The 27,589-nt window shown below is 44.0% G+C and overlaps 1 protein-coding gene across 1 annotated transcript in view; it reads right to left on the reverse strand.

The window, feature by feature from the left end:
* The window catches only part of LOC8041887 (LHFPL tetraspan subfamily member 2a protein), a 41,170-nt gene extending 16,320 nt beyond the window's left edge, over positions 1-24,850 (reverse strand). The window contains exon 1 of the mRNA XM_029983672.2: positions 23,521-24,850. Within this exon, the coding sequence (XP_029839532.2) occupies positions 23,521-24,052 (532 nt within the window). The 5' untranslated portion in view covers positions 24,053-24,850. The remainder of the gene's footprint in view (positions 1-23,520) is intronic.
* Between the last annotated feature and the right edge of the window lie 2,739 nt (positions 24,851-27,589).

Here is a 27,589-nt window from a genome sequence, read left to right on the forward strand (position 1 = left end):
CACAGACTCCAGGATGTTGATTTGTTCAAGCAAATGCAAAGCAAATTTAACGTGCCTTATACAGCGCGAGGTCTGTATGGCTATGTAAAATGACGCAACTTGTTCACGCTCTAGACTTGACATATAGTTGCCACATTTAACTGCTCTAAGCTTGTGTCTTAATGAAAAGCACACACTAGTGATGCGTGAACACACGACAGTAAGATGCTTAAAGATATATTACAATTTAGGCACTTTAGATGTTAAAATTTCATAGTACAACCGAATTTTCTTCATCATAAATCATAATTTTGGAGTGAGGGCAGATGTTAAACATAAGAAATACAGGACTTTTCGACAGATATATATATATATATATATATATATATATATATATATATATATATATATAGATATATTACAGTATGTATGTGCATCTTGTTAGCAATAACTTATGTTCCGCGCTACACGTGCTATCAAGACGCGAAAAATGATGTGCTTGTGAAATATAAGAATTTGTCCACTCAGTAAGCAAATTGTGTAAAATACATGATGATGAAAAAGTAGATATTCAGCGAGCTCCGTGCGTGTCGTAACTAAATAATATGCTCCACGCCACTAACATTTGCTCTTTCTCCTTCACAGACACACACAAACGCATGCACGCGCCCTCCCATTCACACGCACGTGCGTACACTCACACATCAACTCACGCGTGAACACACACACACACTGACAAACAAATACACATAGCTTAGTGTCAACACCTCCCACGAGTCGTCCAATGCCAGGGAGAAATAGCGCACCAGAGATAGGATCTAAGGAAATGCATACCTTTATATTTTACATTTAATTTCATGTGGAGTTTATAAATTGTGATTTAACGCGATAAAAGCAAGGAAGGTAAACAACTTAGCACAAGAAACAGAAGAAAGGCGACGGTTTTTTCCCGTCCTCGTCGTTTTATTTACTATTAATTAGTCGGAACCCCATTAAGTATTGCACGCACCGTTTATCACGCTGACGAACTCCCCCTAATGGTGAGTAAGGCGAAATGCTGTTCTCGCTGGCCATAAACTCTTTTCACGACGGGACCGTTACCGCTGCGGGGATCTTTTAACTTGCCGTTGAGTTTTATTTTGTTATTTAAGAACAAGCCCATTCAGCGCATCACGCACACGCAGTTAGTCGTCGGTACTTCAATAAATCCCACTTATCCCTCCTCGAGGCAACACGCGGTGTTCACCTCTGCGCATCCAGGTTGTTCCCGTGTTTTGCACATTCTGTACTTTCGTTGAACTGAGATGAACATGGGGTGCGTAAAAGTGAAAGCCTTTATATACAGCGGTATGCTAGCATTTATGCGTTAGACAAAATGGCGTGGCGTTTGCCCATGATGCCATTCCGAAACACTTGCGGTTCTTTCCACTAATTTTTTGCTTTCTTTAATTTATTACGGTAAGACAACGCACCAAGTACGGCCATGGCACACCTTTTCCTAAGGGATTGCCCATGTAAACGAAGTATATCGCCAAGGTTTGTTCGCCCGCTTTACACAGGCTCTTAAATTGAATAGAGTATTTTTGTTTATTTTGTAAAACAAAATTCAACGATCTGACATTCAGTGCAAGTGGCACCCATCTTGTACAGCCCACGTTCAATCCGCGCACATCACAGAAAACAAAAAAATAGTCTAGCTTCAATGAAATATTATGTAGAAAAGAACACACGCATCTATAAAAATGATTACAGCCGTCATGTTACGTTAAAACCCCGGAGTGTTAAATGGACGTTAGAAAGGGATTACAATCTTTTTTTTTTGTTGTTGTAATTTTAATAACTCAGAGCGTCTGTCATCCCCTCAATTGATCTCCCCACTGCGTCACCCCCAGCTCCCGAGCGGGAGATTATGTAGGGACTAATGCGCAACGAGGATTACCGTCAGTGACATCCGGTGCGGAAATCTTTATTCGTCTCGTCGGGTGTATGTTTGGGTGCAATTTTTTTTTCTTTCTGCAACGAAGCCAAACTTTTGACTATACGCTTGTGTTTGACGTTGTGCACGCGCGGTCTTAACATCGTCTGAAAGGCCAGAAAATGTTGTGCCTAAGTATAATTAAACTACATTGTTTGGTTATACGTTTAGCTTGTGCACAGTGTACTTGCTTCCTGGCCTTCAGTTTAAAAGTGTTTCTATTCTGTCCGACGTTTTTGCCAGAAACTAATTCGGCTCAAGCAACGTTTATGTCAGTCATCTGACAGCCGAAGTAATTCAAAGCGTGGTAAGTGCTGGGCATATTAATATCCCCTAGCAAACAATTAGATTACAGATTCAACCGCTAAGAAAGACCGAACAACAAACCACAAAGCACGAAACACGAACACAATAATGTAATGCCCTTCGTTTCCTAAACATTCAGGGACTCTATAGATCAGGGGCCTCAAACTCATTCGAGTGTTAGGGCCAGATAGCCGACCCCAGAAAAATCGAGAGCCAACTTGGGGGCCTTGGGGGAGAGAAAAACAACAATTAGCAGCAATGGTGGTTCACGTTGCAAAGCAGCCAACTCTCTTGGCAATACCCCTGAGATTTTCTAGACAAGCAACCTTGCGGTTGGTGCTTTTTATAAGCTCACCGTTATGCCATTTTTAGCTTTTCCTTGCACATACGACTACTTCGGGCCCACATCTAACGTTATAACAAGATGTGAAACACCAAGGTACTGGCCGTTTTAAATAGAACGAGAGCAAGCACACCGTCCTTGCCCTGTCGCAAAATTCACTAGACTCAACAGGCATCGGGAAATACCTCTTTATACGGCAGTTTTTGCTTTCCTGATGATTTTTATAGCAGTATTATAAGAAAATACTATTACTGAAACGGTATTTTTGAGAGCTAGAAGCAGTGCTCGTAGCTTTATCTTTAGCAGTTGCTGACGCTGAGCGAAAGTTCGTGCAGCCGTGGTACCTTCTTGAGCGAAGAGCTGGCGCATGCAGCCTAGACGGGCTATTTTTGTTCCGGTGCATTTAGTTGAGAAAGAGAAACATTTATTTACACGATTCAATACCCAGTTCAAAAGAAAACAGAAATAGTGCGAAATGTGTGAGCACGTCGTATGAGCAGAGCTGCTTTCCAAGCGGAAATGAATCGACAATGTAAAGCTATAATTTATGAGGCATGCAGCGCTCGAGGCATCGGAACGGGGCGTCACAGCCGCGGGATTCTTGCGGGCCGCGCCCCAAAGTGTCGCGGGCCGCATACGGCCCGCTGGCCGCGTGTTTGAGATCCCTGATAAAAATGATCAGATAGCGTTTTCAATACTTTTTTAATGCGCTCTGGTATAACGAGACGTCGAATGTGGAGGTGTTTTTAGGCAGTCCAAACGTTTTGATTTGTATCCAGATTTTTACCAATTAGTCCTTGTCGACTAAGTCAAAATGGTATTTTATTAAGTTATACTTCACAGACAACAAAAACGAGGAAAAGGTTGGTGATTGGCTTGGGGGGGGTTGGGGGGGGGGGGGGGTCACTACGAGTTCATTGTTAGTTTTGAACTATTAATATTGAGAAGCACTACACGTATAAAAAGTAATAGAATGCATTTTTTTCTGGTGCGTGTGTGTGTGTTCAAGTTTTGATTTTTGTAGGAGAATAGGATGTGCTGGTTTGCTTGTCGAGATTTGTGTGAGGCTCGTGAATAAATAATCGTTGTAGAGTGATACCACGAGAAAATTCCGACTTCATCTAAAAATGTAAATAACTCATTAATATGGCAAAATTAAGGGCCTGTTTGCGTCTCCCCGCACTTCTGCACTTCAGTTTTTTTTTTTTTTTTTTGGTGGCGAGGGGAGGAACAAATACTGTAGTGCGCTTAGTCAAAGGGTTTGTCTGGAAAAGGCGAAAATAAAGATATTTGCTCGTCCGCCAATAATTGACCACAAATAATAGCGGAATATAGAATGCGTGGATCTATTTTAGAATATATTTTGACAATAAAGTAGGAATCATAAATAATTATAAATCACGATGAAGATAATAGGCTAGAAAGGGGTGGATTATACATCTGTGAATTTAACTTTTCTGGATCCGACAATAGTTTAGTCGTGAAGATGGAAACTAACCTTCTCTCTTACCTTCATTCGCTCACAAACACTACCACTCCGTATTGCGAACACACGTGTTGACGCGCTCTCCCCTAAAACGAAACCTAATTGCTAGACACCGCAATCCAGTGTGCTGAATGGCAGACGCATGTCGGACAAGATACACCACTTAGCATTAATCCCGCTCTCGCTCTCCCACATTCTGTTCCCTACTCCGCTAGGCCACCCTCTCCTTCTTTTCCGTCGTAAGTGCCTTGTTGTGTCCCAGCTTGACGTGTAATCCGGAGGTCGATATCTTCCCTGAAAAGTCGGATCTTTCCGCAGCGAACCACAACGAGCCAAGGTGTGTTTCCAGCGACCACAAACTCCTTTTCAGCTTAAGTACATGCTCGCTCACCTTCCTAACGTAAACAGCTCGAGAACTGAATATCCTGCCTTTAATTTTTATTGTTCTTTCAATGAGTTCATGAGCTGTTGTTTTTTTTAATGGAAAGGTAATGTTCTCTAGAGTTTTTGTTTATTTTCCTAAGTGTTGTATTTACTGCATCATGGGACCACATGAAGCAGAAAAAAACACAAAAAACTGCATGCCTTAGGGTAGGTTGCGGAACCACAATAAAATAAAATTAGGCATCTTTTATCAATTTTCGTAGTTAATTTGGTATGGTTCAACAATTAAACTACTGATGTAGAAAGGTATATAATCTCTACCTTTGCACATACTGAACAGCATAAATACGAACCTGTTAGGTGTGCTGCGCTCACCCCATTCCCAATCTTAGCTCTAAAAAAATGTAAATTTTATTTTTGGTGGACATATTAGGTTTTTTACGTAAAGGGGACATGCAGTAAATCAACGCCACCTTGACCCTGAACTTATGTGTCGCATGCCTTAGTAATTTTCTATTGATGGACATAGAAATCGACATTTTTTTTATCCTATTACTACTTTTGCTTTGGAATATTCCGCAACAATTTTAGTAATAGACGGACTTCGCCGTTTTTATTCATTGCAGCCTAGTCTTAGCAACACTGTAAATCGGCTGAAGATGATGATCGCGTAACGCGGCATACATTTTGACGCCTATTGTTTGGGAGGTACCAATTTATTTTATAATATCCACATAAAGATTCTTTTCTAAAATACTATAACATCATTCACATAAAACAAACGTGTTGTGCTGTGCAGCGTTTAATACAAAAAAAAACAATAACAACAACAACAGTTGTTTAGACCCCTCTAATCGCGAGGTTCTCAATGAAAAGAATAGAAAACAACGTTTGTTTGCACCCCTCTGACCGCGAGGTCTTTCGTTTTGAAGATAAAGCATATCGGGACTCGGGAATGAGCCTGAATGAAAGGCAAATTTTTAAATCAATTATTTTCTAATCATTTCGCGAACATCCGGAAAACATAAAAAAAAAAAAAAAACTAGCGGAGTGGAAGCACCCGGCCGAATGAACCAAACAAAAATCCATGCCACTTCCTGTAATGCAGCTGAGCCCTTTAATTCCTTCCCACAACCAACGATATTCGCCCCACGGGAAGCGCTCGGCACTCGGAACCACTTCTCTTTGTACTCAAAGGGCGATTGGGAATCTCTAGCTGCTTTCCCCGGCGAATACAAACCGTGGGTACCAAGAAAATGGTGTAAGCGGGAATTCCCATTCCTCAAGAAGGAAGCTTCCCTCCCTTCTCGCGTGGTTGCAGTGATTCGGGACGCCCCATTCTTCAAGAAACGTGCCACGGAAACCAACGGCCCCAGTGTTCCAGGCGAGATTCATTCTCATCAAAGCAAGACAAAAGAAAGAACACATTCCTTCTCGAGATCCCGGAGAATAGGTACAAGGGGTTTCGGTTGGCCTAATGGCGAAAGAAGTTCCCGCCTTCATCCTTCGCGTGTGCTAGGGGCGAGCAACTCCTCTAGCTGGCCTTCTCGAGAATCACTCCATATGGAACTTGGTCCCCCTCCAAGATGTTGCCGCGGCCTGCGGTGCCCAGCAATTAGCGCCCTACCTCTCCGAGAGGAAAGTTCCCCATTTGAACTTTCTTTCCTCGTAGTTGGCGGTGCCGACGGAACTATTTCACGAGACGTGGAAAGTGCGCTTAATTGCTGTTGAGGGCGCTCGCCTTCAACCCGAGAAGAGAATGCGTCCGTGCGTGTGGCAGGAGGGAAGGGATAGAAATCGGCGTTCCGATTATTCCTGGTGAGCTGAGGGTCACGTATACCGATGCGTTAGTGTATTGCGGGACCTTTTCGTGCTTTTTTTACGGTTATAGTTAGATTATTAGTATCTCTGAAAAGAATGTTTTTGAATACGGAATGTTCGCCGTAGCTTTTGTATACGAAAACTTGGAAGAAGGATTTTCTATGTAATTGAACGTGTATTTTTTAACAATTTAGTTTTTCAATTTGACTGCACTAGTGTTCTAGAATGCTACGCTTGATTCAACACATTATGTACGGTGTAAGAATAGAGAAAAAAAAATCCTCGGACCGGCAGCTCGTATCTGAGAAGTGAATGCGGTTGGAAGAAAGAACAATTATAATAAAACATTAAATTGAAATGTGTAAGATAAATTACCGAAAGCCGAATGATCCAGAAAATGACAAACAAAACATAACGTAAGACTGCAATAGACCATTCTCCAAAGTTCATCAAGCAACATTGGTGGTCGCCATTGCTTGGATACGAAGCGCGTGATTGGATCCGAGTCCTCGCCGAACACTGACGCAGCGCTCGTGTCCAATACGAGCTCAGCCGAGTTCAGGCCGAACGTTGACGTAGGCCTCGTGTCCATTGCATGCTCAGGGTGTGTGAGTGTGACGTTGTGGGCTGAACAAACGACGAGAAGGACGACGCAGATGAACGCGGTGATCGCTTGAACTATCAATGATAAAGACTGCAAGTCTATACAAAGGAATGGGGATAAGAAAAAGAGAAGAGAAAAAAAAAAGAAAAAAAGATGACCATGCGAGGAGAGTGAACGTGACACACACGCTCAAGGCGCTCGAAAAACATTTTCAGCCTTTCTACTCTGGTGAAGAAGGAAGACCAGCGGAGCTGTACTATGGGGGGAATGAAGTAATGGCCGGCCGCAAGTCGACAAGCCAAAGTGGAAAGGCTGGAAAGGTTGCCGCCGTCGTTTATAGATGGCGGTAGCTATCCAGAGTTTTGTGTAGAAATTCGTTTTCCCAGGTACACGATAGCGGGGAAACTAGATCTTAACAGCTCCGCTGTAAAAGGCGGTTGGGCATCGGCACCCGGCTCAACACCAGCGGCCCCGGCAGTCGAGGAAGTTTCCGGACGGGTGCCAAGAGGCCCGTGGGGACTTCGAGCTTGCACACCGTGGACTGCCGCCGTTAGCCAAGCTCTAGCAAACCTACGCCTTTGACGACCCAGCCTGCCAGGCTCCAGAACCAATGTTCCGACGACGAGGCGTCTTCTCAGCATTAACACCGTGCGAACGCGTAAGCGAAGTCGGCGGACTGAACGTTGTACATATTTTGATGACTCTTATAACTTGCTCTTCTCACTCTATCTGACTTTTATTTTTGATTTCTTACTCTGTAAATAACATATTTCTTCTTACAACCACCGCTCCGGAATTCTGAGTCCCTTCCTTTTCATTTCCATCACAGTGGGCAAGCAATGGCGGACAGGCGTTGGTGCGTACTTTTGGTACAGAACCTTTTCATACGGCCAGGGATCTGACAGCGAATAAAAACGTAGAAAAATAGCTGCTCATAACAAAGAAGTTACGACCCAGATTCGAGCTCCCTTAGCGCAAAGTTTTCAAGCGAGTACCGCCGTGATTAAATTCGCTGGCACGCAACATTCAGCTATTGCTCTCACCGAGCCCATGCCCCGTAGTCTGCAGGTCAACACAGACTGTCCTCTCTGACGGACGGAGTGGCTTGTTTACTCGACGGGAGAGCCCTCCAGCCATTCCGTCGCGAAACTTCCATAGAAAAGGACCCTTTGTTTGCCCAGACTGCTTGGCTTCAATAGAGGCAGGGTGGCGTCTGACGCATTCAAGCCGCTCAAGCGGTGGTTTGTAGATCAAGACGGATGCCGGTTTCGTCTCTTTTTTCGATATTTTACTTCTCAGATGTTTCATCCGTGTAGCGAGATATAAGCGAAAATAAATAAAATTAAACGCGCGGCAAGATGTTTCAGAACGTTATTTTTAACTACGGTTAGAATGAAAACTTTCCGGAATCACCAATTGGGTTTCTTTTTTTCCAAAATATTTTTATGTTGTTGTGCTGGCCATCCTTTCGTATGAAATTACCACAAATGTCAAATTGATATTTCAAAAAGTTCGGTTTGAGAAGCATTCTAGTTGAGCAACCATGAACAGTTTCAATGATGGATAAAAACGAAATTCGAGCGGTCATCTATTTTTTTCTTCTTTTTTGGAGGAAAAACTACGACGGAAATCAAATCCAGGTTAAATTATGCTCTTGGGGACTCATCACATTCGTTTTCCACTGTGAGTTTTTGGGTGTCCGAGTTTAAGCGCGGTCGTACGGACGCAATTGTGATGAACCACGTTCAGGACCTCTAAAAACAGCTACCACACCAGAGATTGTGGATAAAACCCATGACTTGGTTTTGGAAGATAGCCGCATAAAAGTGCGTGAAATTGAGGAAGCAACGGGCATCACTTTTGAAGGGCTTGTTCATATTTTACACAATGAATTGCGATTAAAGGAACTTTCTGCAAGATGGGTCGCGCACTTGCTCAATCCGGAGGAAAAACACATTTGAGCCCGAACATCAGCCGATGGTTTGCAAGTGTTCCAAGCAAATACAAGAGATTTCAAGGGACAATTTCTAACTATGAACAAGACCTGGTTCTACAATTACATGCCAGAAAGAAAAAAATCAATCGAAACAATAGACTGGGCCCGTTGAATCGTCTCCGAAGAAGGCAAAGACCATTCAGTCGGCTGGCAAGGTGAGGACATAAATTTTTTTGGGACGCCCAAGAAATTTTTCTTATTAATTATCTCGAAACGAGAAAGACTGCTACTGAGCAATAATATATAATACTCCTGCACAAGCTGAACCAAGTAATTCAAGAAAAACGACCGGAAATGGTCAAGAAACAGGTACTGTTTCACCACGACAATGCAACCGCCCATTCAAGTGCAGTCGCTCAGCAAAAACTGACAGCATTAAAGTTCAAACTCTTTCTGCAACCACCGTATTCACCCGATTTGGCTCGCTCGGACTTACACCAATTCCCGAAGCTCAAGACCTTCCTGGCTGGAAAGAGATTTCCGTCGAAAGAAGATTTCATGGAGGCTGTGAACAGTTATTTTAGGAATCTCGAAGAACGTCACTTCCGGGAGGGAATCGAAAACCTGGAGAAACGGAGGACCAAGTGTATCGAGCTTCAGGGGGATTACGTCGAAAAATAAAGTCTAACTGAAATCAGATATATATTGTTTTTATTTTCATTCCGGAAACTTTTCGATCTACCCGTACCCTACTCCGCCTCAGCTCAGTAAGCGTGGACAGCTGCAATGAGGTCACCGTATTTTCGCGGCTATTAATGTTAAAAAAATCCACGGGTGCGCACTGTACAATCGGATGTAATTTTGTAAAGGTCGCTTTTTATGAGACGTGAGATATCTCGTAAATGACGAATTATGTTTAGGATAATTTGTGTAAAATACCGGTTTTTCTGTGTGCTAATAAATCTGGTATGCTTCGAGGAGCATGAGAAAACAATTGTCATGCCCAGCACACTACGCTTGATATTTTTTTTTTAAAGACGATACATGCATTAGGTAAGGACTAATCTCAGGCTGCGGACATTGAGAGGGGACAGTCTAAGGAAAATCATTTTCGCCAAGAGTTGCCTTTGTAGAGCGAGTGTTGAAAATCGTTAGTAAGTTAGGGCAGTTTCCTTAGACAATCAATTTGCCAACTGCTAAGCGACATAGCTAAATTCAACGTTTTGAAACATGACACCACGCTTTAATCGAAGCTAGTAAAAAGAGCTTGTCAAAGAATTTTTTTGAAGCCTCAGGATAGCGACTAACGTTTCGCCATGGCACACTGAAGTTTAACGAAATTTGCATGACAGGCGTAATTCGGACGTTTTTTGGAGGCAGCAGAACAAAGGGTATTTGGGCTAGCGTGTTGTTTTTCTTACGCTGTTTTATATTAGTACGATCGATCAAGAAGTGTTGAGAAGTATCTAAGATAACTAAATGTGGCAATAAACGAAAACAAGGCGCTACCTATGTTTGACATGATTCCTCCAGCCTTACCTCAATTGCCCTTTTGTCGACCTGTTCATTGCTCACCATTCTATAAAATACTCAGCTTTCAATAGAAGGGCCATAGGCAACAAAGACGGTGGTTTCTCTTTTTTTTTTGATGGATGTATGTTTTTTTTCTTTCTGGTACCAACACGTAAAATATTATTTTTTTTGCATCAAGTAAAAATGTGGGTTTGGTATTAACTGTACCATATATTGCCCTAAACCTTAGAGTGAAAAGAGGAAAGGGAAAATGATTTAAATGACTCACATCGTCCTCACCTACTTACTTGTGTATCCTAAAATAAACAAAAGTTATTTAAATGTCCCAGAAACAAGCTTGACATTCAATGTACTCCGAAAGAAAAAAAATATTAACATGGCTATGTACTACATTCGCACACATTGTAAACAAAGTTAGATAAAAGAAATTATTTATAAAATATTTATTTAATGAAACCTGGTGCTAGGGGCGAATGAGTGTTTCGAAGTTTTAACGCAAGTTTCTTTCTAAGCTGTAGCTGCGCTTTCCGCAAGTATAAAGCCCGTCGCGTGTTTAAACAGTGAGTATGATCGAAGGACCCCTTTTCGCAAGTGGCAAGGACTTTCTTGCTCAGCACTCAATCATACTCAACTCAGTTTAGCACCGTCGCGATCACCAGGTTTTAACGGAGGCGTATAGATCTTCCGAGAAGCTCTAAACTGAGCACACAAACACAGCGAGCATAGAACACACCACCATCAGAACCAAGACGCAGTACACACAACGCCCGTTTGTAAACCCGCATCACTTCGAAAACAACGCACGCGAATCCAGGCGTTCCGTCGACGAAATCGAACTTGAAGCACCAAAGCATTGAGATCCCTCGGCGCGTGAAAGACCTCGAGAACAAACAAGCCAGTAGTGTGTCCCTGCGGGGGCGATCTAACCGGATCGTTGTAAGAGGATAATTGAAATCGTGCCAACCAAACGCGTCCACCATTGTGTCCTATACTCCGTTCGCCACTAAGCTGACAGTGTGAAGGGGGCTACGCTCTTGCCGGGCCAATAGGCCGCTTCCTTTTCATCACCTGACCCCTGGGACCCGTGGACCACGTGATGAAAGATAGACGTGTGATTGGTTCAACGACCGCGTTGCTTTCACCACACTGTCAGTTTAGGGGTGAACGTAGTACACTCTACTCGAGTTCACTCCAGTGTGCTGATCGCGGAGGGAAGGAATGTGCCTTCGGAACGTCGCCGTTACTGCATTCCCCGTTGGAGGCACCCACGCGAAAGTCGCTGTTCGGTTCCCTTTCCCTTGCGCCTCCGGATCGCGCAGTGACACTTCCATTGATTTTCTGTTAGGCCGAGACCGGTGGCTTGCTGGCGTGTACACGCTCTTAGCTCTCCGCCGCGAGTCAGGGGTGTACTCGATCGGCGTTTTAGCGCGCCTCTAGTCTGCTTGCGTTTCTTGTTTTTTGGTTCGTCATCACCGCTTGTTAGAAGGGGGAGACCGCAGCCTGTCCAACGATGCTTGGCAGCTGCTTTGGTGCTTTTTTATTTATCGGCCGGCTCGATATATGGCTGGCGTTTGCTTTTCGTGTTCGGAAACGGCAGAAGATGCATTTCGTTTTCTTCCTCGAGTTTAATGAGGCATAGAGTTTGCCAGATTATTTGACATAAACCAATCTTGCATTCAAAGTTGCTTTTATCAAAAAAAAAAAAAAGAAGCGCAGACGACATTGCTTTGTGAATGCGATGACTGACTAAAATAAATGGTCTGGCATCGTCCTTTGGTACTCAGCTCTAAGAGAAGAGTCTTGAGGGCCTATGCTTTCTGAAAATATATTCGAGCCTACTAAGTTGGAAGTAGTGTCTCAATGTTTTTTTTAATTGTAATATTTTACCACGTTTGCGAGGTGAGGTGCAAGCTACAACACGCAATAAATGTAACTTGTTCGGTTCAGAAGGATTTTGTTTTTAAACAACCTCTCAACGCCTTTATATTGACACGGATGACGAGTAGAGAAACAATGATTAACTGAGAAACCCAGAAGTAGAATTTATCGAACTTCTGCCAAAAAAAAACAAAAAAACTTCACGGCAAATTGCTAGACAATTTTGTTGGATACGTAAAACATCCTTGCATCACAAACGTTTAGCAACACTCTCAGTTTGCAATCGCCAGATGCCTACGTTCACGGCGCTCTTCATCAGATAGTTTAACGCGTACCATATGTAGACTTGATAGTTGTTCCCATAATGAAGCTCTACTACCGTAATCGGGCTGATAAACCTGACGATCTTCCAGAGCCTTCCATGCTATCGAGCTCCTCTCCCTCAGTGCGCACAGGTAGTCGAGCTGTTCCTCGCCTTCCGCTCTCCTCTTCGCCTAACCCTCAAGTCATATGACCTTTCCCCGTTAACCAACGAGCGTCGAACACCTCACTCCTCCTCTCCCACCAGTCAACCAATCAGTGTCGATGCTCGCGGCCACGATTTAATGAGGGCTTCACGAAATGCCGAACACCTAACCAAAGAACGTTTCACGTTAATAAAAGTACAATAATGCGCGTTTCGCGCGTCGATGTTGGCGAGGCAGCGGGATCAAGCGCTAGCGGAAGGCTGATCTGGTGGTGTATGCTAGGGCTGTTTTTATAGAACACGACTGTATTCCTGAAGGTTTCTAGCCACAAGATACAATAGCCAACGAGAATGCACTGCAACTTTCCAGCTGTCCAGCGAAATGTCAAACGCAGAATACACGGCGCGATTCAGACCTGGTTCATCCGCGCGGTTGCCGCGTGTGCTGCCCACTCGGCCACGGATGCGACAATATGGCAATTCTTGCATCATTCGATGCAGGCGATATACCTTTCCGTAAAACCCCAGGAGACCTCGCAACGCGGGGAATTGTCGGGTTGTTTGGAGGTACGCTCGTGCCAGCTCGGACGTTTCGTATATCCGGTTAGCGCCACCATTCATTCTTTCTTATCGTTGGGAGCTCGTAACACATACAAAAATTAAGCGACCGGAAAAGAAGATCATCACAAACTGTTTTGCTTCCCTTCCGCCTTCTCTGCGTTCTGAAATCACGAATTGTTAAACCAATGTCAACTTCGTCTTCGCTTCTTGGATAATTTCACGTGGAGTACATCTAAACGTCACAATGCGTAAAGTAGACGCTGGGGACACCACAATTTCAGGAAAGGCTTGCTACTTTTCTGACAGTCAAAAATAATTAAATAAAAAGTTAGCGTAATATTACTATATTACTCCCTCTATTTGTACACAATTAAGCATAATATATTTTTCTATCAAATATCTGGCTTGCTAATTTTAGTAAGCAAGCAAATTGATACACTCAACCTCAATGATACACTCAATGTCAAAATAAGAAAAAAGTTAAGGTTTACCTGAACAAATTTTCTCTCCAGCCAAGGACGTGATTTGCGTGGTTTGACCGAAATGCTTGTTATGAATGTGAAAAAAATAAAAATAATAAAAAAAAGATTCCGTGGACACCTTGGCACTTCCTATGAGTTGTGAATGCGAAAGCATAAATGTGCAATTAAACGCCGAAGAGCACTCCTTGGAGTCTCGGCGACGGCCGCAGCGCCGGCGGGAGTGTGGGACACGACATCGCAGCAAGCAGAGCATAGAACAAGTAATAGTGACGCTTCCTCCCCCCCCCCCCCCCCCCCCCCCCCCCTTCGGGCCCCTGGGGCAGCCTCGCGAGCGCCACCCTCTTCCTCTTCCTCTTACCGGCGCTGGGAGGGTTTCTCTCTGGGGTGGCGTTCCCTGGAGCTACGCGTCGCAGCCATTTTAAAAGCCGTTCCGCGAAGGGAATTTTTCTGCCGTTCTTCGCGGTTACGGACAACGCCGGCTCCGCTCCATGGGACAGTTAATGCTATGGCATTAAAAGAGAAAAACGTTTTAGAGAATTATAGTATGCTTGAAGAACGACTTGCCTTGCAACAAGAGCCAATCAAGTTTAGAGTCAACGTGATTATGAGCATCCAAGCTAACCCCTAGACACGACGCGGCCTACCCAACTAATTTAAATTCGTTCTTTATGCACAAGCGTGGTCCTTATCCGCCAAGTCCCTCGGCGACACGTTGGTGATGCTTTCAAAGCAAGCCGGTCTCGAAAGGATTAGTCGGGGGGGATAACGCGCGTAAATCCTCATTAGGGGCAAGCTTACCGCGCCTCGGGGTCCAGTACAGGCCCCATCACCCGGAACGCTGTGCGGTTACAAATGACTCGTAGGTCGCAATCAGGCTGAGCTCGGAGAAAGGAACGCTTGTATCGAGTGTGCCTAGATTGTAGAGTTTTCCCAACTGCTCGATCAAGGCCACGTGATTGATGGAGTTTGTTTGCGAGACGAACATTCAGTTTATAGTTGTTCTACTAACTGTAGTCCAGGGAAAACGGTGGATAGCTAGAACAGATGTGAACCCCCCCCCCCCCCCTTTTTAAGGGGCAAGTCGCTACCCTGCTAGGGAAGGAAGAAAGCGAAATTTGGTTGAAAAAAAAAAGAAAAAAAAATCCAATATCTGAATGATCTATTGTAGGAAGTTCAAGGTGTGGACTTCAGGCGAATACGAGGGATTCAGCTCTTATGTGAGGGGTGCCCCTTCACAAACGCCCCACGAGGCCAATCTTCTGCAGAATATGAGCAGCGACGGGGGGGGGGGGGGGGGGGGGGGGGGGCGGACGCAATCGTCCATCGCTTGCAAGCGTCTTTTCGTCTTGCGACAATACAACGCATGCGCACTTGCGACCAGCATGCACAGGAGACATCCGCCATTAAATTGCAAAGCGCTGTCCATGGTTTGACTTGCTTCCTCTCTGAGGCCTAGGCTCTCTACTAGGCTCCCCCCATCCAGGGGAGTGCTGGTGAGACAGGGAGCCCCGCGAGACTACACTCCGGGCGGCGATCTAATTGCGAGGGCCTAATGCGGCACGGGGTGTCGACACGACCGTGGTGGCGACTCCCGGCCTCACACCTCCACTGGAACACGGGCCGGGGGCCTCAGGGCTGTTTGATGGGCAGCGAGCAGGGATCAAGATGCGATTACTCGCGGGACACGTGTAACGCTTCTACGCGGAATATCGGTACAGCAACATTGAACGCTTGATTGAACATTACTCCATGCATTAAGCTATACACTTTTAGAAAAAAAAAAAAAGACGCAACTGCAGTTTTTTTGTTCTGTTTTGTGGTTGAAGGAATGTAAAAGGTGTTTGTAAAACTTTCGTAAGTGCTAGCTTAGATGATACAAAAATACAGTCTTCAACGCTAACTTGTAAAAACGGTATAACAGAAAACTCCGATGTCCCGTTCGTGCTTTCTCGTGTAATGCAAACTACAAGGAGGGCCCGTTTGTGTTTTATTTTCTGTTTATTGTTTTTATTTCGACTGGTTTTGTCTGCATCATGAAATAAAGTGCTGTACTAGCAATAAAAAGTTGCTCAATTTTATTGGAGATGTACGGGAAGTGAGGAAATACCTTTGAAGTGTTTGTGGGTACTAATCTCAAGACAAAAATACCTATTCAGCACGGCCACCCACATCAACCACGCATTTGTAAAAAAAAAAAAAATCTTTTAACGGTTTTACGAGGGCTTACTAAAGCGTAAATTATAGCTTCAAATAAAACAGATAAAAAGGAGACAAACTTGCGTTATTTATGTTAGTTCAAACCGTCTACTTTTATTAAAATTTCGACTTATTTCCTAAAGACTGTAAACGCTAGGACGAACGTGTGGTATACTTGTCCATACCCCTACATGATGATGAAACGTCTCTTTTGTTTTGTGCAACCATTTGAGATGCACTGTTAATTTTCACTGCCTCATTGGTGTAAAATGTTTGTCCACCCAGATATTTTTTTTGTAATATTTTCGAACGAATATTCGTCGCAAAGGGGGTAACTTGGGTCTGTACAATACCACACCTACCACATAAAAATTTTCAGCAAATCTTTGACAAAACTGCAGTCCCATGCTGGATACTATAGAATATTTTGTTGTAAGGTATGGAGAAGTTATATGCAGGTTCCCATAAGTTATTGCAGCTCCTAGATAGGAATCTATGTAAATTATAAGGTATGTATTTTCAAAATGAACATAGATGATCAAGTATATTGTATGTCTATAAAATAGTGCAACATATTTAAGAGAGACATATAAAACTAGGATGATATCGTACTTCATATTTTGAAAGCATGGTTATCTCTTGTTTTTGCCGTTGCCAACTGGTGCCCGAGACGGCGATTAACGGGACCCGAAGTTATCTCTTCACTGATAGCCGAACACGTCCTCGAACAGCGAGTTGAACCTGTTAACGCTTCTGGATTAACTTTGAGCTTGAACGCGTGGGATAAGAAGACCGTTTGCTCATCTTGCAATATTTCGAAATTCAAGATTCCGCGCTAAAGTGCCAACGAACAAGAAAGACCCGTTCAAAATCCATTTAAGTTCACGCTCGCGTCGACTGGAGCAATTACCACGCGACTAAAACTTCCACTCTCGGCGCGCGCTGCGGTAAGCCCTACATTACGCCCATACCTGGACCCCTCCGCTCCCCAATTATCTAATGGGGAAACCAAGGAGGACACCTTCCGCGCGATTTAATCGACAGCAAAAACAAAGAAAGCCACGATACGACGAACCCAATCTGGCGAAGAACAGAGGCTTCGCCCGCCGGACTCCGTTCGAGGAGGCAGCGATCAGCCGGAAGTTTCGTCCGGTTCCATCCTGCAGCCTTGCCAACGGTGCTAATGGAATACTTTCTTCTCGCGGATCCGACAACGCCGAGTCCAGAGATTACGCGGACCGTCTCGAGTTGGGAAGAAAACGGAGCGGCTCAAATTGGAGCGAGTCCTTGTGCACTTGAGGCACGTACGGCCAGATGGATCTATAATTGAATTTCCAAAGGAGGCAAATGAAACCCGGCCCCCCTCGTCTCGGCGAGTTTCCCTCCATTTTCTTCCGGGACGCATCTTTCGGGACACCGGATACGTGACCCTCCCTGGAGCGAGGAGGCATTTGCATGGACGTGGGCATGATGGCTGCGTTGCCTCGTCGGAATGCCTGAGTGCAGGGAGACGCTTTCAGAACTTGCGCGTTCGCGATGACGTGCCTCGGTGCATGCAAGAAGCCTTTAGATGGAGCGTGGACATATAGAGGCTAGTGAAAGAAGAGGGATCGCTGTAAGGGCGCCGACACTTTCGCTGTTTCTTCTATTTTGACAAAAAAAAAAAGGTGGTAAAAAAATGGGAAAGCTACGGAAAAAGGCGACTATATGTAGTCAAAGAAAATTATTCATGAATTAGGTCGACAAACCCGAGGGGTATATTTCAATCATTTAAGAGTGTCTTGAAACGTGCGTCGCATTTTGATATTTATAGACACGCACAAACGAACGTTGAGATGTCGCCCGGCATAGAACGGTGACTGGTTTTATGACCTTGCTCTGTGGAGATTCGCGGTATCGTTATACGTCGGTTTTAAGTTATGTCATTGCATCATGCTAACGGTCATTCATACTTTTTTTTTTTTAGAGGAAAACACACTTGATGATACTAAATGTATGTTTCAGGAGGTACCCAGAAGTCAGCGCAAGGAGTATGCTGGATGTGTAGCATTAATTTGTACAAAATTCTTTTTTTAAATATAGAATGTGAAGGTTAGACATCGTTCTGTCTTCACCACCTATTTATCACTATCGGAGGACATTAGATGAGGGAATACTCGTTATGCTAACTTGTCTAATCAGAAAACATCCATTAATTACATTTTTAATGATTGGTTTTAAGGGTCATGTTGGAATTGCAGTATCGACGTGAATTACTACTTGCGGCCATACGAATTAAACAAAAACTGCAAAAAGGTGAGGGTTTTTGAAAAAACACCTGATTAATTTCGCGTTTTTTCGCGCGATTTGGAAATTGCTTTCAAAGAGAGCGTAGCAAACCCTGCACATAATGACGTTTGGAAGACGTATGTAATTTTTTTTTTTTCAGTCATATTGTCACTTGCGTTTTCAGCACACCCATCAAAGACGCGCTGCCGATATTGTGACGACATGATTTAAACTACAACGTGACTCCTCAAAGCGTCATTGTGGGCGTGGCGAGCGAAAAAAACGCGAAAGTTTATCGAATAATTTTTTAAAAATCATTATCATTCCGCGAATTATAATTATTGGTCTGGCCGCTCGTAGTAATTGCCGTCAATACTGCGATAACTACATCACCCCTAATACCAATAATTTAAAGTATAAATTAAAACATTTGATGTAATCAGTCAACGTACCGTGAAGATTATTCATTTATCTGATGTCCGCCGAGCCTGATAATTACATGATGAAGACAGAACTCGTCTAAACCTCATCCCTTCCTTTTAAAATCTGTTCGAATTAAAATTAAGCACCATCTACGGCTTGCTTTACTTTTTGTGCGAGCGAAATAAAAACTACCAAAAACAAGCCGCCCTAACGACGCTTTAGACTGCGGAATAGCACGTGCTTCCCAGGGTCGCTGTAAGCTCGGAGCCCTGCTACGTTCCCACTTTAGGTAAAAATTGCGTTTGCAGATGATTTTCCAGGGTAAATTGGAAGGAGTTGTTATAGTGAGTAACTCAACAGCAAAAAGGGGAGGAGAAAAATGAAAAAAAAAAAAAATGGGTGCGACAGCATTACGGAATTAAGAAAGAATTCACTGAATCCACGAGGACGTCATCAGAGTACTGTGGAATGCGGATTACGTATCGTTATGTACAATAGCTGTACCATAGAATGTTAGATGAGCTGCCTGAATATAATTTTGGATATAGAATAAAGCATCAGTGAATGCTCTGAATCAACATCCAGCTTTTAAAATATCGATAAAAGCCCAGAACTATGTTTATCAAATAAACAAGTTTCATTTCACGCAAGTTTTGAAGAAACGACTGAACAGGTTGCGAGGCATCACATTTGATGCTCGTCTGTTTATATACGTAGGGTTATTTATAACCTGTTTGTATGCGTAGGGTTATTTATAACCTGTTTATATACGTAGGGTTATTTATAACCTGTTTATATAAGTAGGGTTATCTTGTCTAAATAGAGTAATTTTATTACGGATGCTATAATGACTTAATTGATTTCCATTCCTCGTTCACCCGGTTTGAACGGATTCTGTGTTTCGTAAACGTTTTTCCGCTTACACTAATGGAGGTCGAATCGCACACCCATTTGGGATTCCTTGCTTTTTTCACCCATGTTATAATTAGGCATATAGGCCGCTGAACAGCGCATTGTTTATCGGGTATTTGTTTAATCACTTATGGCTCGCTATTGAAGCCCGACGTCTACCGCATTTAAACTGGACGAAAATGCAGTTTTAATAATATCAGGCACACTTTGAATTCGTTTATGGTTCCACTGAATAGACCATTTATTGAAACATCACGTCAAGTGTGTTTTAACTCACCAAGAGTGACTAAAAGACGACGCTCATTGAACTACAGGGACGTTGAAGCGCGGTGTTTACAGTTTCTGCGTTTTACCATTACTAGAAAATTATTTGCGGCTTGTGGTTGAACAGATGTATTTTTGAACACACCCAGCCCGCAAAGAGTTAATCGAATTGATACGTTTCCGCCCAAACCAACCAAATTAACGGCCGAACTCAAACCAATAATTACGAGTCGCGTCCCGAAACGCTGTACCGCTCAAACGAATAGTTACAAGTCGTGTCTTGCCACGACCCGGTGGTGGTAGCGCGAGTCGCTATCCCGCAGGGCGTGGGCTCAAAGGACGCGGGGGTCAAAAACGAGAACACTTGTGCAAACGGAATAATAAAGGTATTTAATATCAAAATAATATTCACGCAAAACAGAACACACAAAAAAGTAATCAAGAACTTAAAGAAATGGCAGATATAATGCATATACTGATACGGAAGTTATATGAGTGCAGGGCGAGATGCCAAAGTACAATAAGGGTATAGAGACGGTAGCGCACAATAGAGCAGTCCAGCGCGACGGGGCTTGCGAGGTGGAGCCGAAGTTTCTGAAACTTGCTTCGTCGTGGTGCGGTGCTCCAGGTGCGACGAGAATGGTTCGGGAGACATCGCACTGGGGCAGTCGGGTCAGGGAAGAACTCGCAGAGCTGGTAAACGGAAAGTAGCCACTCTGTGGCCAGACTGAGCCTTCCTCGCTGCCGTAGTGCCCGCGGGGCGACGTCCGGAGCCGAAAGGTTTAGCGGGTGGTTGCCGCTAGTTTTCCGATTCAACTCGTGGCGACGGCACGTCACTCTATAGATGGAAGAACTCGCATGGCTGGCGCAGAGAGATTAGCCACTCGGTGCCGCGGTACCCACGAGGAGACGTCCGGAGTCTAAGGGTCCGCCGACTGCTGGTTACCAGTTGTCCGCATCGACTGGCGCGCCGTTGAACTCCAAGCGGCGCGCACAGATCGTCGAAACACAATAACCTCAAGATGGAGACCGCGTCTTTCCTGCTTTCCGACAAAACAAACACCACACCCAGAGGCGTCCTAGTGGTGAAACTGGGCATCGCTCGCGCCCCCTCCCCCCACACCCGCCCCCCCCCCCCCCCCCAAAAAAAAAAAGGAAAAAAAATTATATATAAAAAATTTACTTTTAGCAGCTGCAAACCATTTCCGAATTCTGAGGATCGGAGCTTTGGAAAGAAAGCTCACGGTTCGAAAGCGAAGAGGCCATAGAAATGCTAAAATTGTGTCCCATGCGACGGGTAACTCACAGATCCCCGCCATAATTATTCCGCCGATTACCGCCTAAGAAAAGTGACGGAGATGCGCCGTGTCAGTAACCATTGCCTGGCTCACTTTTTGGAGACCAGGCCGGTTTTTGTGACTGTCCCTTGAAGAGAAGTATATGCAGAATTTACCAGCACAGCCTTGGTGTCTCATTGCGGCTACTAACTGAGTTCACTGGAACGAGGTATATATATATTTTTTTGTACCGTTTATTATTCTCCAAGTCATGCATCGACATCGACCGCCCAACAGCCAGCGAACCAAAAAAAAAATAAAGAAGATGAACAGGTTTTATTACTAATTTCATTGTTTAGTGGTAGTTTTCACTATTTATGGAAGTTTCAATGAGATACAGTAAAAAAGAAACATTCATTCCAAAGTTTGAAGTTATTTTGATGTAATTAAAGACTGGCAAAAAAATAAGGCCTTTCTGGAAAACATAATTTTTATTCACACTTTCTCATGATTCAAATTTCATGCAGCTTAATGATCATCACTTTCAAATAACTGCTGCACTTTATTTGTCCTATACCATACCCTGACTATAGCCTCATCCCGTTCTAATTTATATTATATTTTCTTCATCAAGTGTAGCTGCTATGTGAAACTGAACAGGTAAACCGTCGTGCTCAGCCTTCTAGATCGAATGATAATCTGTTGTTACAATACGCATTTTTGCTCTCGTCAATCATGTGTCACATTCAAGTTGTCAAGCAAGGATGTGTAGGGCAATATATTGAGGAAGCAAGTCAGTTTATCTACAACTTTATATGGTCTTTCTTACTTTGTGTTCTTAGTTGCTTCGAACGTGTCCGTTTGTTTACATAATGAAGTATTTATAATTCTTGATAAACACAAATTTTCTTCTGCATTTTTGGAAAGCATACAAAAGTTTTTACCTGTCTGCAGTACATAAACCGCCACAAGATCGATAGCGAGCTATAAGTGAGTAAGTGCCAGCTTCAAAGAGAAGCAATGATTGTATTCTTTCCAAAGGAATAAGAAAGTTTTCTTATACGCGCCCTCATGAGTTTTTTCTTTCTCATTCACTGCCCGTAGTTGTATGGAGTTGCCTACGAATAACTGTGGCATCGCTGAATAGGATTTGGGTCCTTGCCTTTCGGCAAGCGGAATCACAATCGTGCCGACTTAATTAACTTCTCTTTGTGCAATCACTACCGCCACTCTTGTTGGCGGCACTACAAAGGTATTCCCCATTGTGCTTTGGGGCCTTTCATGTTTTTCTTCCAATGTCGATGGGCACGGAAGAACGCAATCAGGGGGAGCTTAATTTCTTGGGCATTTTTGCTACATTGGCTTGTTCTTTTGCTGCAATAAATATGCAAACAGCGTTCCCTATTCCTTGTGATCTGTTTTTAAATACTTTGCGAGCTCAAAAGAAACAAAATTAAGCTAATGTAAGAAATACGCTTACTAGCGTCGGTTCTCTGAGCTGCAATCAAGAACTGAGTTCTCCATATTTTAACATGAATTGTGCATAATATTACCAAAGCGACCAGATAGACAAACAGAAAATAAAGAAAAATGTTTTAAAAGCTTGTTTACACTCGTCAAAAACCAATACGCAAAAAGCCTACTTAGTACACTAAAAGTGTATTTCTTCGAAGAAACTTGATAAAAGTGGGATGAGGTCTCAAATCAATAGAAAAAAGGAAAGGAAGGCACGTCTACGTTTTTAATGAAGGCCCTACAGATGAACAACACGACGAAAGATCTGTTCGGTTCCTTGTCGTACAGATTTTGCAGCAGAAGATGATAAAGAGAGATGGACTGCTAACCCAGAGACTTTAACGTTAGTCTTATGGTATTGGTTTCACTAATCCATGCCGCTACTGCTTCACATATTTCAGCACCGAGAGGAGAAAAATAATTTTTATAGTCGGTATGTTTATGACACAAAGTTTCGCTTTATATATTTCTATGGTCACATGTGTTAACCCACTCGAATACCAAGCCTCGAATGATAAGAGACCAAAGGTCGGCCGCCCTTTGAGCAAACAATTTCAATGAAGGTTCAAATAGCATTAATTCCGTTCAATGTTGTGTTCGTCCTGGTTTAAGCATGAATGAGCATTCTACTGACGCTCATTTATCCAATCCGCATTGCAAGATATACGTGAAAGACCCCGGATAAACGACTGCAAATCACACACCAACTGCCTGTATGTGGCAAGGAAGTCAATGCCATTTTCAAATCAGAGTGGCTTTCCGTTGTGTCCCTATTCACTCAAGAAAATTTACAACTGCTGCAAATAAGCTTATGAGAGTTTGCGAGGCATTTATTCTTTGCAGTCTCTCTCATTTGAGAGAACGGGTAGACTCCTTAAAATTAGTACGAAAACTTATCAAATCTCACTTACCTGCCACGCCTTGGGCGTGCCCAATGATCCGGGCCGCGAACCTCCTCCTGTGGTGCCCAAAGAGTCCCAGCGACAGTATGGCGAACAGGGAACTGGTGGTGAACAGCACGCATCCCGAACCGAACAGGAGGAAACTCAGTCGCCACGTGGTCGAGGGGAACTGTCCCGTGCCCAGGTCGCCCGAGGAACCTTCGAAGCTGAAGCAGAAGGCGCTGCCGGTCACCAGGACGTCTGTGTCCTTGTAGCACACTCCGTAAAGTCCGAGCATGTAGACCAGCGTGTCCGGATCGTACGTCAAGAACGGTCTTGGGACGTCGTTCTGCTCGCGAACTAGCCATTCGGGTTGCACCAGGCTCACCAGGCTCGTCAGGGCCACCAGAAAGGACAGCAGGGTCCAGACAACAGATACCGGCCATGAGGTCTTGCTGAAGAGGACGTGGACGTGCTGACTCTTTTCAGGGGGTATCGGATGCTGCTCGCCTACGAAGTTGTCTGGTTTCTCGACGGGCTTCACTGTGCCTTTGAGTATCATTGGTAAGTTTAGGGGGAATAATTAACTGGAATGCGTGGGTCTATATCTCGCTTAACGTCCAAAGTTCCCTTTTGAGAGGACTGTTATTGCACGAGCAGATTGCACTACCATACACTGAACGTCTAGTTGAGAAATGCGAATGAGTTAACTTTCTAGAAGATACGCGCGCACCGGAACGATGTTAAAAGCAGTAATGAGTGTTGTTGTACTGGTAGGTGACGGACGCGTATGAAAACGCTAATGAATATTTACCAGTTTTCTAAGATCATCAGCGGCAACTTGTTCAGTTCGAGTACAATGCAGGATAGCGAGGACAAATTATCACGTTTTTAGCGCCACAAACATTGGGCACCCATTCGTGAAAAAGCGAAACACAGTTAGTGTCACATCATGACGCAACTCACTAATGACATTCGGCGAAACGTCGACACTGGTGAAAGAGGCAGTCCTCGGTGTGCGTTTCAACTCCGTTACGCATGACAGCGGTGATGATGGGTGTCGACCTAGTTCACGAAAGGCTTCATCTATTCAGCCGTGCCGCTCGCTCCTTATCACGACATGCCTCGTCTTGCTGCGACAACAAACTGTACGAGCCGTGGTGAGCATAGCGACCGCTCACTGCCCCCGCCGCTGCTGCCACGAGCCGGCGTCCGAAATCAGAGCATGATGGATGGCGGTCCAGTGCCGATCGCCGAGCTGCTCACCCGAGGGAGGACGACTTCCCCGTCTTGCTCGGAGCATCGGAATGAAGCCCGCTCTCCGAGGACTGCCCGACGCGAGCGAGAAGCGAGAGGCGCAGGGTTGCCAGGCCAACAAGTGGGCTTCCGAGCCGGGGAGACCCGACGGCCCCCTCCTGCGCATGCGTGCCGCCGAGGAGCTGCTCTCCCGTCTTGCACATCCCGCATTTTTTTTTGTTGGTATTTTTTCTCTTCTTATATTGCTCCCGATTTCAAAGCTGCTTTCGCCGTGTCTGGTAAAATCCCTGTTCTTTTCTTTTTGTGTCTCCGAAATACGAAAGATATTCTTTTTGGTTGATACCGTTATTTGTCACTCGAATCCCCAAAAGTGTCGTTTTATTGAGGCTTCGCAGAGCCCAGTCAGACTATGAGCAAACAATGAATGAAAGACAGGAATGGACGATGCACGTTTTTTTTTAATTTTTTTTTTTAGGGAGCGTTTTATTTTTTGAGTTTTCGAATTTGTGAATTCGGGTTTCGGTGTCACCGACCGAAATATCGTGGTAGGACGGACGCGTTGCTTTTGTAACAAGATTGGGAGCGTTCTATATTAACCTTGTTTTTGATATACTGATGTATAGTGAGATGCAATATTTGAATTTTTATCCGTCGTAAAATACGAATATATAAGTAGCAACAACGCTTCATAAATAAGGACAGAAGGATAGGACACATAGAAATACAAATACATTTTACAAATATAATCTTTTTCCGTTAACCTTGTAGAAAATCTAGCGGCTTCGAAATAAATACGAATTTCAATCACGTATAACTGACCGGCAATAAAATTAATCAATGACCCGGACGTATTTTAAGTTTAATTGGTTAGTGATGTTGAGAGCAAACCTATTTCTTAAAATTTCATCAGTGTAAGCTCAATAACCCCATAAAATTTACCCATTGGAATTTTTATTTTTATTTTGTAGCGTTATACAGTAGCTATCTGTTTTAATGGCCTCTATGGCACGCACATAATGTGTGAACGTATGTGGTAAAACACTTTAAAAACGACATATATTTTTTTTACTCTTGCACTTTTTACTATTTGATCAGTTTATAGGCTATTGCATCCAGTGCCGCAGTTTAAGATAAATGAAGAGGCCAATCGCTCATGCGGGCAGGGGAAAGGGGCGCATACGATTGCACAAAAAACAAATTGTCCTTACATTCAGAATTGCATGACATCAGCACCATGAAATAGATGTCTTTTTTGCTCAGGCCATATATCAATGATTCCAACAGCCATAATCTCGCAATACGAGATATAACATAACTTTCATTTTCAAAATGGTCCTCGTGCATTTCACGCAATCACAATGCAATGAATATATGAGGAGTATGCTTAACCCTTTACCCTGGTCAATTTATATGTTTATAAGACGCTAAAAATAAACTGAAGTGCCGGTTGTGCACGGGGCGACATCCGTGTTCAAAGATAAATCGCATGAAGTGATTACAGCTCAATCGGCAAGATCTAACGAACACCACACTCACGAGAAATGACTAAGACACGATCTCAATGCACCCTATACTGCATTCGTCTTTTTAGTTTCCGACCACCTAAGGTGCGAGGCGCAACAGAATCTTACGCTTGCCTTCGTTCGTTTCTTTTAAATCCTTTGCCAAGTTTGCCTGAAAAGCCGGGGCCTTTGTTATCCTTATTCAGGATACGGTAAGAAGAACGCTTGACGCTAGGCCTCTCGGTTCGAGTAAGCGCGACTAACCCAATTGGCCTTCTCGTGCACGAGCGCGCGTGTCCTGCTCTGGTGTCCTCTCGACTGGAGCGCCGTCCCGCGGGATCGCGGGGAATACGCCGACGAGGAGAGCTGGGGCCCGGTTCAGGATCCCGTGCAACTTTTATGACTGCGAGCTCGACTTACAAAGGCGATGACTTTTTGTGATTAATTTACTGCCACCCCCGACGTGATTAACGGCCGCTTTTATTGGCTGCTTGGATCTCTTTTTGCGGCGGCTCGCGGTGGAACTGCAGCGGCTTCCCCCTTCCCCATTCTTAACCCTAGTGCGTTGCCTTTTACGGTCCTCGTTTTGAGCGCAGTAGGGGATGAAGAACTACGAGCCTGCCATACTCTAACAATTGAGGGAGAGAGGAAAAAAAGCGAACGTCCCGACGTTTTTTTTTTTTTTTTCACTTTTGTTTGTCGTGTTTTCTGTTGTTTATTAACTGCTGTCGGGATTAATCTTATTTTGAGTGTTGGGAGTGAGCAACCGGTTCTATTGTGTTGGCGTCGTTTAAATGCAAGGAAGGGTAGCTTTTTGTTCTCTATTCTTAGAAGCACTGTGCCGGTTAATATATTTGTTGCGTTGCAAGTCGGTTAATTGCTTATATCCCCTGCGTGGAACACTTCAGGGTCGTCCGAAGTGTCGGCATCATTACTTCTTATAGATTCGACGCATAGGCATAAGGATGCCTATAATATGTTTGAACGTTTTACAAAATATTAAAAGCACATTCAATGAAAACTGTCCTAAATGTGATTTAACCTGTCGCACAGTAACTCTGTAATATTGCCGCGTGCTCACGTAGCCGAGTAGACACCGTTCGAAATGATTGCTAAGAAAATGGCCTTCCGTGGAGCGTCTCCAATGACTTACACCTGCCATGGGTTATCTGCTGAAATGTCCCAGGATGACTACCGTGTGGTTCTGTCATCTCTGCCTACAGGTAGTGAAGTTTTGAACTCTGTATTCGCTCATTGCGATATCACCGGACTGCCGTTCAAGATTGTCGTTTTTCGAGGAGAAATAAAACGCCATGGCCTCATTCAAGCCGGCGCGTACG

Source organism: Ixodes scapularis, unplaced genomic scaffold (assembly GCF_016920785.2).
Source record: "Ixodes scapularis isolate PalLabHiFi unplaced genomic scaffold, ASM1692078v2 PGA_scaffold1__304_contigs__length_218370807, whole genome shotgun sequence".
Taxonomy (NCBI): Eukaryota; Metazoa; Arthropoda; class Arachnida; order Ixodida; family Ixodidae; genus Ixodes; species Ixodes scapularis.